Source organism: Electrophorus electricus, chromosome 1, assembly GCF_013358815.1.
Source record: "Electrophorus electricus isolate fEleEle1 chromosome 1, fEleEle1.pri, whole genome shotgun sequence".
Classification (NCBI taxonomy): domain Eukaryota; kingdom Metazoa; phylum Chordata; class Actinopteri; order Gymnotiformes; family Gymnotidae; genus Electrophorus; species Electrophorus electricus.
Genome location: NC_049535.1, coordinates 8,572,501 through 8,585,000, shown reverse-complemented (window position 1 = coordinate 8,585,000; position 12,500 = coordinate 8,572,501). Strand labels below are relative to the sequence as shown.

The following is a 12,500-nucleotide window of genomic DNA, read 5'->3' as shown; positions in this document are numbered from 1 at the left end:
TTATTAATTTCTTAACTCGCTCTTCTTGTGAATTTATTATAGAGCAAATATATTCATTTTATATATGTTCTATTTTGCACAAGAGAATGGGCTCCCTATCGGAGCCTTGGTTCCTTAGGATGGGATGGGTCTAATATGGCCTGGTGTTTACGTGCCAGCACATTTAATTGGATCAGCTGTGACGTGTGCACACAGAGCCAGACCGGACTGGATTGTAGAATGTAAGTGGCAATAGCGTGCCAATTAGTGTCTAATCTTCCGTGAAACTAGAAGAAGAAGACATGAGGAAGCGAAGCGTCAACATTGATCTGATATAAGTAATAATGTTCTTAATGGCTTGAACGATGAGAGAGCTCTTACATGCTCTGGAGAGCATGTAAACCACCATGTTGGGAAAGGATATTGCCACACATTTATGTCAAGATGGATGGAGTGCGCAAAAAGAACTCAGCTAGGAAGTCACCTGATTAAGTCCTTTACATGGGTGCAATTTGTTTTATTGGTTGAACGGTTTAAAGTTCTGAAATGTGTTAAACCTTTCACACAGTTTAAGCACTTTTATAAAATTCACTGTGGCTTATCTTGACTAAGTGGGTACAATATTACTTGCTTTGGATCGTATTCTTGCCAACAAAAACCAGTCAACTCAACTGCACTGCTATTGCCAGTGTAGGCCTACTCTTTTTGGATCTTTTGTAGTGTGAAATTATTTTCTAACAAGAGGGCAAATTTATGTTGGAATTTTTTATGCTCTCCAAGCTGGATCCATCAAAATTTGCATCCAAATATTTTTGGATCTTTTGTCCAATAAAATTGCACTACACTTGAGGTCAGTCCCTTAGTCTTGGTAGCATTCACAAACCTGAGAACTGGACTTTTCATAAAATATTTAAGATTATTTCACTGTTATTCAATGTGCTGAGATCTGTTAATATTACCAGTATATATTCACCAATACCAGTAATTTACACTGGTGACTGCACCAGAAAAGAGTTTCAATGGCTTTTTAACGTGGAGTTATCAAAACTTTAAAGATTTTAAATATGTCATTATTTTGAATTTACCCTTCAGTGCCTCCTGCAAGTAACTCCTCAAATAGGTCTGTCTCAGCTGATCATCATGGGATGCCTGGTCATCAATCCCCGTCGCTGTGACAACAATAGAATGAGTGTCTCCATAGCGGTTCTTTATCCAGCCAAGGAGTCTTCGGAGCCCCCAGGGGGTGAGAGCCTGTCCTTTCTTTGAGGTAGGCCATGTGGGGTCAGGCATTAAGGAGCAAGCATGGTTGCCGGCTTGGGTGTGAGGGTAAACCAGTCGTGTTGTGAAGTGATTAAGGGCGATAAAATCCAGAGCCCCTCGGAGCTCTGCTCTCTCCTCCTCAGAGAAGTAAGGAAGGTGAAATGGGCCTGAGTGATCATATCCATAGCAGGTAGTTTTGTCAGGGCAGGCCAGATCCCTCAAGAAAGGATCAAGGTAACGCCCAAGCTCAAACAGCAGGCATTGTTGAACAGCGCTGGTGTGAGATTCCATGAATGGATTCGCTGGTTCCACCCAGTCTGCATGCACTGCAAAGCTCACTTCCGCCCCCTGCTGTTGGCGGAAGTGTTTGTGGTAAACATTCCACGCGCGTGCATGCGCCAAGAGCAGGTTACGAAGCACCTTACGTGCGTTCAGGTTATACACATCTGTTAGCCGGTTCGGCTCGTTAATGGTGATCCAAACTGACACCAGGTCCCCGAACTCCCGATAACAAAATGTGGTGTAGTCAACAAAGGCCTCCACGATACTAGCATTCAGCCAGCCCTCCTGGGCATACAGAGGGCTGGGCAAGCCCAGGGTGGGTGACTTGAGGCTGGGGTGGTAGAGTGTGACGGCGGCCTGGATGCCCCTCCTCTGGAGCTCTGTCAGCATGCAACGGTAAAAGCGCACAGCTTCCACGTCCACCGTTGAGATGTCTCCCTGGGGGAAGAGCTGGAGCCAGTCCAGGGAGAAGCGGTAATGTGATGACCCCATGACCTCTATCAGGTGGATGTGACGTGGAATAGCCAGGAAGTCAGTGCACTGTGAGGCGCGTGTCTGAAGCGTCACCCCAGCGATAGGGCGGAGGGCACCGTTGCCCGTAAAATTCCAGCGGTACACATGAGGGTCGGTGAACTGGGGTGAGAAGGGTTGGTGGCGTACCTGAAAACACAAACACAAACACAAACACTTCATCCAGCATGCAACAACTTCATGTGACTGAGTTGTGCTCAGGATTTTAATGTTGACAGACAGAGAACATTCATTTTAAATCTATCTCTCCCTTTTCTCAACCCCTTACCCACACTCACTTGCTGGATAGAGTCAGCCACACCAAAGTGGAAGTCACATGGAAAATATCCCATGATATTCTGTTCTGTCTGATTGGTCGGGAACCCATTGTCCTTAACAATCTGCCTGTAGTATTGAGCGGTTGTCTTTGGGATCCTTGTGCGTTGAGGCTGGTCGAAGTCTACGTAGAAGAGTCCCCGTCTTATGCTGTACCCGCTGCTCCACTCAAAACCATCCACCAGGGACCATGCAGTGTAGCCAAACACTTTCACCTGATCCACAACCGTAGCTGAGACACACATGCCAGCAATGACAATTAAAGATGCAAACAGATCTTGTTATCAACATTACGCATTACATGAGAAATACAAGTACTTACACCTACAGGAAAAGTACCTACACCTCCTAAATACACTCATACCTGCACTTACCTTGAAGCACCTGGTTAATGAACCTCTTCATAACATAAATGTTTACTGTGTCATCCACTCCTACAGAGGCATTAGAAAACCAGCCACTCTCTGCCACCAGCACCTCTGGATCTCCATACTCCTGTTTAATCCAGTACAGCACCTTCCTCATGTTCAGCACCACGGGCAGGCCAGGGTGAGCCAGCCCTCGCATTGCTTGTACAGTGTCCGGCCCAAAAGCCAGGGAGAAGAAGTCAGCTGTTCTGTGACCCAAAAGCTTCTCCTTTGGGGTGAACTCTGGGACGAGCCCCTGGTGTGAGTCCCGCAGAGATTGTGGGTAATCCCTTCCTCCATGTATAGGCTCTGCAAACCAGCCAATCACAGCCTCCATAGACTCCTGACACAACCTCACATTGTCTGGTGTGGCCTGTCCTCGAAGTGGTTCCACCCAAAGGGAGCCGAGCGTGATGGAGATTAGGCCATGCTGGTGGGGGCGGTAGTGGTCGTTGTATACATGCCAGGTTTGTGCATGAGCCTGTCAGTGTGGAAAAACAAAGAAGAAATTATCTGGCCTGTAGGTCAGCAGACAGTGGTCAGAGGCACCAGACATGTTCAGGTGAAGTCTCAGGTGACTCCAAGCAGAATCATTGTGCACCTTCAGCCTATTATGCAACAATAAATCACTAAACCTCACTTGACACTCCGGAAGGGAGTTTCCTGTAATAAGATGTTATCCAGTTCCGTGCTTAGACACAAACAGACAGCTGAGGAGCGTCAACTCAAAATTTCCATCTGAATTTTTGTTTAAGATTCAGATGTGAAGAAAGGCTTCAATGTCTCTTTCAACCAAAATGACAATTTGTACTTGAGAGAAATAGGAAAAATTTTCATAATATTGAAAAAATATACATATTATAAAATCTACATATTATAATCTATTCATTATTAGCAATTACATGTTGACTGCATACATTTTGACTGGCTGTAATTCAATGTAAGAAGAAATGGCAGACTATGTGGTGAAGTAATAAAGTGTAAAGTTCAAAGTTCACAGACAGATCAAGCATTCTTATCCTAAAAAGACACATCAATAAACATCACTACGAGTAGAGTACTATTATTCTGCACCAGCTCCTCCAAACATCTGATTGAGAAAAATGAACCCCAGCATTGACCTTTGACCTTCTGACCCTGCACTCACCCTGATGAGGTTGTGTGCGACGATGAAGGGGTCAGCAGGGTCCCCGGTCACGCCCGGAGCATGGGCCCCCGTGCCATACCCTAGAGTTGCGATGAGTAGTGGGTTATGCATCGTGATCCAGTATCGCACCTCTTGGCCGAATGTGGTGAAACAAAACTGGGCATAATCAGTGAAGATCTGCACCATCGCTTGGCTCGTCCAGCCGCCCAGCTGCTCCTGCAAGCTTTGGGGTAGATCCCAGTGGAACAATGTTACCATGGGCTCCAGACCCAGAACCCTCAGCCTGCTGATCAGACGTCTGTAGTGTTCCACCGCGGCGTAGTTGGGTTGTCCTGTGGCGTTACCATCTGGAAACAGTCGCGGCCATGAGAGTGAGAAAGCATAGAACTTCACTCCAAGGTACTGAATTGCTTCCACATCCTTCTCCCAGAGGGCATAACTGTCACTGGCTGCATTATCTGTCACCGTGTCAACGTCGCCTCCCGTCCCACGCTGACCCTGGGGCAGGTTGTAGGAAAAGTGGTCCCATATAGATGCTCCTTTCCCATCCTGATCCCAGGAACCCTCTGTTGGGAATGCTGACGTTCCAACACCCCAGAGGAAATTTGGGGGAAACGTACCAGAGAGGAAGTCTTGTTGGTTCAGTGGGCGATCCCACAGGCTTTTTCCATCTCCTGATGCGCTCTGCACTCTGTCCACCACACACACGAGGATGAGGAGGGACAGATGAAGAAAGAGCAGACAGGAAGAGGACAGGGCACTGGTCATCTTAAAGGAAGCCGTAGAGAAATATCTTGAGAGACAGCACTGCAGAAGAAGCAAAGGACGTTGTTTTGGAATGAGGACTCATGTTAACACAGGGTGATGGAACCCGAGAAATGAAACCTTGGAGCCTGAGAAGATGTGCGACTGCTTTACCTGAAGTGCCTTCCACTCCCTCTGGCCTCTCTCGTGGTTACATAGAGAGACACAAATACATTCAGAAGCTCTTGGATAGCAGGAAGGAGGACCTCTAATCAATGATTAACATGAACTCTAATCCTCATGCGTGGATATCTGTTCTTCTTCCTCTCTCTCCCCTCCCCTCCCTGTGATAGGGAGAGAGTGATGGAGGGAGGGGAGAGGAGAGAGCTGGAGAAAAAAGGAAAAAAAAGTATGTTTTATTTACAATGGTCTGTTGTTTGTTATTATCTGAAGTACTGGACAGGGTTCGTCATGAGGCAGCTATGGTAGTTTCAGGGCCGGTAACTGAGACTTGAAACAAATGAATAGATGAGATCTAAGATCAGTGAACACATCCCAAATCTGATTTTTACATTTTCACTTGATCCCTGGTATCCGTAATATATGATGCCATTAGACAAACTGGTCCAGCCGGAACAATTTTTTTTGGAAAAAAGGTCGCAACAATATAGCGTAGAGTCATCCATGACGATGAAATAAAAGTGATTCTGATCTGATCTCCGAGCCAGAGGTGGAGCTGCTGTTGTTGATGTCATCCATCAGTGAGCCAGAATTAGGTTTTGATGATGCCATGAAATGCAAGCAGGTGGCAGGAGCAGGGCTGATTAGATAAGACTTACCCTGAGGTAGAACAGTGCAGCACAGCAAAACAACAACAAACAGAGAAACAACACAAAAAGGGAAATGCGAAGAAATGGGAGAGTGTGTGTGTGAGAGAGAGAGAGCTCAAATGTCTGTTAAGTACTCTGCAATTTAACATTACAGTTCAGCGAATGCAAACACAAAATTTAATGAAAAGAGTGTGTATGTATGTTTATTAGAGCGAGAGAGACCTCAAATTTCTATTAAGTACTCCACATTTTAACATTGCTTGGTTACAGTTCTGTTAATGAGTTAGAGGTCTGGAAGATGATTTGTAAGGATTTTAATGGCGAACTGAGAGTTTCAGTTCATTACTGCCCTGATCATTGTCCTTTATAAATGGAAACCTGGCTACCAATGTGAGATTATACTTTAATTAACACACATCCCCATCTAAGGCAGCCGGGCCATTATCTGTGCTTGTGTGCTTGAGTATATTTGCAAATCCATTGTGTTGTGTGTATTTGCTCATTTCTTAGAGGTGTATATTAAATTCCATTTTCTGCCTTGCTGCGTGTGCTGTTGACTAAAACTAGGACACTGTATGACACACACAAACACACACACAAAACCGCATATACATACAGACACAAACATGCACACAAACACACAAAACAACACGCACAAACACAAACATACAAACATGTATACAAACACACACACAAACCCACCCACAAACACAAACACATACATGCACACAAACATGCAAGCACACAAAAAAAACTTGCAGACGAACACATACTAATACAGATTTATATACACACAAACAAACATGCATATAAACACACACAAACATGCATTTAAACACACACAAGTAGATTAGACACTATATGATGCACACAAACACATACAAATATGCATATAAACACACACACACAGTCACACACAAGTAAGTTTGACTCTGTATGACACACAAACACACACAAGTTTGGCACACAAATAACCATTTCTTCTAAATTTGCACCTAAAAACAGAATGCTTGTCCAGTTCACAGATAAATAACACAGACCATTTTAGCAGATTAGCAGATACAGTAATCAAGCCTCTGAATGAACAAAACATTGGTTTGTCTCAGATTCATTTTAGTGAGGAAACAACCCTGTCTGCGAGATACTAATGTACAATCTGTTTTTTAAAGAAATATCTTTGAAACAGAAAAGCAGAAGTAGGTTGTCATTATTTGAACAATCTGCTTTCATATTTTTTAGCTACCTCTAAATCAACTAAACCAACCATGTTCATTTCCATCACTTCCCTAACTAAACTACTGTAGCCTTAGACTGTCACAGGCAGAAGGACTTTCTTCAATAAACCGGTATGTGAAATATCATTACAAGATTTGTTTCTGATTCTAATTAATTACAGTTTAAGGGAAGATATTGAATGCAGTGCACACTAAATCAACTAAATGTACAATAAGCCATTAATTGCTGCAAATACATTAAGGAAACCCTGAGTTTGTTTGCAACTTTATCCTTAAAAAACCCCCTAACAATTAAACTGAATAACTATTCTGAAACCAAATGAGCTCAGCAACAATTTGTAAAAATATACTTTGAATATTTATTTAATCTTAATGTTTAATCCTAATTTTCCTTAATCTTATTAATCGTGAGTGGTAAAATGGTGAAATAACCACAGGGCCCTCATTATTCTTGCAAGAGTGTTGTGAATTTGGTCATATGCTTAAGATTATCAAGTGAGCAAGCAGGGACACTCCCAGTGAATTTATGCTTATGACAGCATTCTGTTTGTCCTCATCTGTGTAAAACATGCAAAGACGTGCTTTTCATTGTAAACAAACTTTCAGAATCCCACATGTGTTAATACCCAATCTTTAACCCACTACAAAAGCAAAAATTAAAGAAATTGAAATGACCAAATTGACAAAAATATTGCTTTGGGAAAAGTCCAGTAAATGTAAGAGTTATGTGACTATCCATAACCTTTCCAATGCCTTTTTTTTCTGTCATGCAGACATCATTATTTTAGACTATTTTCATAGACTATGTAATACAATCCAAATCCAGAAACCAAAAACAAGGCAGAATCTAGCGGCTACTATTTAGTGTCCGTTGTCGTCCAGAGGAGGATGGCCCCCATCTGAGTCGTGGTTCCTCTCCAGGTTCCTTCCTCGTGCTCCAGGGAGTTTTTCCTCACCACTGTCGCTCTTGTCTTGCTCACTGACGGCTTGGACTCAGACATTTGTAAAGCTGCTTTGTGACAACGGCTGTTGTGAAAAGCGCTATAGAAATAAATTTGACTTTGACTATCTGTTTCATTAAACTGTTGTAAGACATTGAAGTGAGCAGTGATATGAGTGCAATAAATGAATGGGTTTATTTGTGTAGCGTTACTAGTTAGTTGAAGACCTAGCTGGAAAAATAAGCCAATGATATTTAAATTCATATTTATCAGACAATTAAAGTAGCAAAATTATTATACTCCCTGATACATGTATATTTTGATATTATTGATTCTGATATTTTAAATTGTTGATTTTTCTAGTTGTTAAAATATTATACTCAAACTGACCAAATCTGAGACATGAGATTGATTGTACAGACATGTCAAAGATAAAACTAGTTTATTCATATGGAACTTGCATTAATAATAAACATCTAATAAAGATCTACCCACAAAGACAAATGTAAATTAACATTATTATTTTTTGTTCATACATACATACATAGTAAATTTTGGGAAATACTATAGCTTGTATTATGATTATTTATCCAACCAAAGTTACAACTGTGTTGCTTACATCTTCTTTCTTTGTGCCCTCTGCAAACAGGGTAACGAGGGCTCCAGGGCACACCATGTGGACACTGGCTGTATTGCTGGTATCCTTCCCGACTTCCTTCCTGCTCGTTTTGGAGAAGGTTGTCCTTAACTACTCTTGCAGAAACCTCTCCTACGTTCCTTCTAATATCCCATCATCGGCTCTGAGCGTGGATCTGTCTCAGAATCACATTCAGACCCTGAAAAAATATGACTTCCATGGCACACCCAGCCTCCATTTCTGGAAACACTGGACCTGTCCCACAACAGACTCCAAAACCTGTCCAATCAGAAATACCTTTTAAAAGCACAGAGCCTACAGTGCTTGGACGTGTGTGCCAACAGGTTTTCAGTTATGGCACTGGGTGTTGAGTTCGCCAGACTGACAAGCATAAAGTGGCTTGGTCTGAATGCTGACTACGTTCGAAATAACGACTTTGCAAACATCTCTGCACACTTACTCCAGACCCTCTTCATACAAGCCCAGAATCTGAAGGCCTATGAAGTGGGAAGTCTGCTATATGCAAAGGCAATAAAAATTTCCATTGTAATGTCAAACAATGACTATCTTGACAACCCAGTGATTGCTGATGCTTTAGCATTTTTTAAGGAAGTAGAGCTCACTGGCTTAAATCATCCCAAAGACTTCGTCGGAGACCTTGTATTGCAACAAGCAGAAATTTAAACAGTTAATTTACACTTATCTACTATTCAGATCACCTGGAAAGTTGTTACAGCCCTCATCAACAGCATCTTAACATCCTCTGTTCACCAGCTCAGTTTATTTAATCTTACCTTGACTCAAATGGTTGAAGGCACAAGTATCAACCAAAGCCACATCTTTGATTCCTTTAGTGTCACACAGTCATCAGTGACCATGTTCATGTTTTCTCAGGAGGAGCTCTGAGTCCAATAATCCACATGACCTGCCCAAAGGTGGTTAGTGCAATACAAATGCTTTATTTGTCTGACTGCACCCTATCTGAAAATGTCTTCTTCAGAGGGCTACATCAGGAATGTGATACCTTCACAAATCTGGAGATTCTGGTTCCGAGGGTCAACAATCTTAGATATCTATTGCCCAACAACCCGACGAGTTGCAGGGGGTGTACTATCATGCTTTTGTCTCATATAGTCAACGTAACACCAACTGGGTCAAAGGTCAACTCTTACCCAAGCTGGAGGGCAAGGATCCAGCTGCGATCCGAAAGGGGCTGCGAGTGTGCCATGAGAGAAATTTTATCCCTGGCAAAACGATCGTGCATAACATCTTACGTTGCATAGAACAGTCGAGGTTGTGTCTTTGTGCTCTCAACCCACTTCTTTCAAAGCGAATGGTGTCATTACGAGCTGTACTTTGCCAGCCACCAGAGGCTAACGCGATCCCAAGACAACATTCTCCTCATTCTCCTGGAGCCGCTGCCCCCATACCTCATCCTGCCTAAGTACCACCAGCTGAAGCACCTACCTTGAATGGCCGCAGGACAAAGCTAAACAAGGAATGTTCTGGGCACATCTGCAGGCAGCCCTACAGGCAGATTTACCCAGCCCCCCTTACGAGGGAGACAGCGAGTGAGAACTAACTAATAGATGGAAAGTGAAACAGCAGAGAATGGGGACAGAAGAGAACAGGACATGGTGAGGAGTGAAGACATCTAAAGGGACAAGACTGTGTAGACACATGTTGTTTAGACTTAGTAAATGAAACAGCACCAAAAGTAAATGTAGATACAAAACAAGATATTTATTACCGTTTGTGGACAAATTTGTGGACAACAATGTAAATGAAAGTCTTAGAAATTTTATATAAAGACAAATTTGTATGTTATTGATTTCTTGAAATAAAAGTTTATACAATGTCAATCATCATTTAAGATGTCCAAAATATGGACAAATTACTTATTAATGAGTACTGATATTGTTTTTGAGGTTCAGATTGCTAGCGTAGCTGCATTAAGAAATGACTGAGTCCAACATTTCAATGAACAAAATCAAAATATCATATGGGAAAAATGTAGGATGCTACGAAAGCAAAGTGACACATTCAAGATTTTTTTTCCTAAGCTACACATTCCTAGATAAACTTAATAACCAAATCTCAGTCCGATCATGCCAGCTACTGTAAATCCGTGTAGTCATTAGCACTCAGTGTTATACGTGCTGTCTATGGCAAGACAAGCCATGGTTCCAGCAGTGGAAACTGCGGACGTCCTGTGATGCCTCAGTCAGGCAGAACCATCCTTGTAAGAACCCCCTTAGATAGAGACCGAGCTTGTTGGGTGACATCCAAGAGATGTGATGAGGTAGGTTTCCCTGCACGTTCACATGTAAGTACAACAAGCCTGACTGGAATTCAACTGAAGTGAAAATGAAAACCAATGCTCTTTAGAGGCCACACCACATCATTTGATCCACCACTAAAACTGCTTTATAAGTCTACAACAGTCAACAGGAAACACTGACAGTTGAAAAAGAGGCAGTAAACAAAATGTGGAGTGGCGATTTATGTATGTTAGGACAGTGTTGTCTGTATTTCAGTCCAACCTGTAGTCACATTAATGAGTGCGAATGGACGTGCTGCTATGATGGGCACCTGTACCAGAGGGAGTCAAGCAGCCCTATTAAAGGACACAATGGAGTGATAGGACAAAAGGCAGAGGGCGTGTGTCAAAGGTCAAGGTAAGGACTGGATGAGTATAATCTTCTCGTTGATGCAGAAACGATGCAACACACTGAGCAGGTTTTCTCCGCAGCGAGACACTTGCCGGTCCATCGCCAGACGGAAATCTTCCTTCACGCCTTTGGTGATGCCACGGGTCACGGTGTGATGTCTGAAAGAGCAAAGATGAGTGTGTGTGTGAGCGTGGATGACTGGCTCAATAATGAAGATTTGACTTAAAGCCCTATTTTGTCTCTAAAGCCAGGATCATAGTAAAAGAAATCTGTTATGATATTGACAATTAGAACAAGTTGTTTTCTTTTCTGCAAGTTATGATCTTGGACACAATCCAAAACAGATTTGGCAACATTGCCTCTCAACTTTACATAAACACACACGGACACACAAATAATTTTGCCTCTGACCCTCATTTCTCACTTCTGCATTAAGCAAAAGTTGTGTACATTGATCAACACAATGTTAAAATATACAGAGATATAACAAACATTTGCACAGTGAACACTGGATACATTGTCAATGATTCTGAAATAAAAACACATTTGCTTCACAACAAAACATGACAAAAAACATATGCAACGGATGTCATGTATTAAAACCAAAACACTTGTGGAATGAAAACTAAAGAAGACCTGAAAAAAAGAAAGAAAAGAAAAAGTATTTGGGGAGGGGGAGTCAGAATACAGAGGGAATGTTACGGCGTATGAGGAGGCTAGGAGGAGGAGCTTGGGTATGGGAGGAGCCAGGAGCGATGTTGATTGGGTGATGGGGATAGGGTACCTGTCAGCCTTCTGAGCCCCTGGAAGCAGCAGGGTATTTAACTCCACCCCCAGGGCGGGGCTGGGGTTCCTACAAACATCAAACACCATTTCATCAACACCCTAAGAACAGGGCTGCATTCAAGACCTTGAACGCACTCTGCAGTACTGTGAGTGCACCAGGCTACCAAATACTGTACTTCATACAAACATATACAGAGATCAGGTAAAAGGCAAGGGAAGAAAAAACCCCACAGCTGAAAAGCAACTGTTCTGAAAACAGTTAAAACATCTTCAACAGCAAAAGGAAAATAAGTCGTCAATTAATCTAAAGCATTATAACTGCAACAAAAAATAACTCATGGGGAGACTGGACAACTACTGATGACTTTTAATATCGACTTAAACCAGCACTCAGAGGTTGATTTTACAGACCCACATCATTTGTTGTACTTCCCATTAGTACTTTAAAAAGGATTTTGTTTAGAAATCACTTCATGTCTTGAATGCACCCCAGGTGTGAGTTCTAAAAAGAGGTCAGAGGTCATTAGAAGCTAAATCTGCCAATCACAGAGCAGGTCAGAAGTCACAAGAAGCTAAGCCAGCTAACAACTTTGGGGCAAAAAAGAAAGAAAGAAAGAAAGAAAGAAAGAAAGAAAGAAAGAAAGAAAAAGAAAGAGATAGACAGGACTGTAAACGTATTGCTGCTCCTGTCAGAAGCACAAAGAGCAATCAGCTACGGAGGTGTTTTCATGTCA

General features: G+C 42.4%; 3 protein-coding genes across 6 annotated transcripts in view; 1 reads left to right on the top strand and 2 right to left on the bottom strand.

The window, feature by feature from the left end:
- Positions 1 to 4,689, bottom strand: part of klb (klotho beta) — an 8,042-nt gene extending 3,353 nt beyond the window's left edge. Inside the window, exons 1-4 of the mRNA XM_026995911.2 lie at positions 3,922 to 4,689; positions 2,742 to 3,255; positions 2,331 to 2,599; positions 1,065 to 2,181 (exon numbers count right to left, since the gene is read on the bottom strand). Coding sequence (XP_026851712.2) covers positions 1,065 to 2,181; positions 2,331 to 2,599; positions 2,742 to 3,255; positions 3,922 to 4,689 — 2,668 coding nt within the window. The remainder of the gene's footprint in view (positions 1 to 1,064; positions 2,182 to 2,330; positions 2,600 to 2,741; positions 3,256 to 3,921) is intronic.
- Positions 4,690 to 6,799: 2,110 nt separating this feature from the next.
- On the top strand, positions 6,800 to 9,961 carry tlr1 (toll-like receptor 1). Its single transcript, XM_035530175.1, is given in 7 exon segments — positions 6,800 to 6,841; positions 8,321 to 8,547; positions 8,550 to 9,209; positions 9,212 to 9,388; positions 9,391 to 9,601; positions 9,603 to 9,767; positions 9,769 to 9,961. Coding segments are annotated over 6 exon segments (1,530 nt in total). The 5' UTR covers positions 6,800 to 6,841; positions 8,321 to 8,345; the 3' UTR covers positions 9,884 to 9,961.
- A 71-nt stretch (positions 9,962 to 10,032) lies between these two features.
- ints10 (integrator complex subunit 10) overlaps positions 10,033 to 12,500 on the bottom strand; it is an 11,654-nt gene continuing 9,186 nt past the window's right edge. For 2 of the 4 annotated variants that reach the window (XM_035532279.1, XM_035532280.1), the window contains exons 17-18: positions 11,765 to 11,833; positions 10,033 to 11,138 (exon numbers count right to left, since the gene is read on the bottom strand). In XM_035532279.1, the coding sequence (XP_035388172.1) occupies positions 10,982 to 11,138; positions 11,765 to 11,833 (226 nt within the window). In that variant the 3' untranslated portion in view covers positions 10,033 to 10,981. The remainder of the gene's footprint in view (positions 11,139 to 11,764; positions 11,834 to 12,500) is intronic. The other 2 variants (XM_035532285.1, XM_035532287.1) reach the window with 1 other exon arrangement.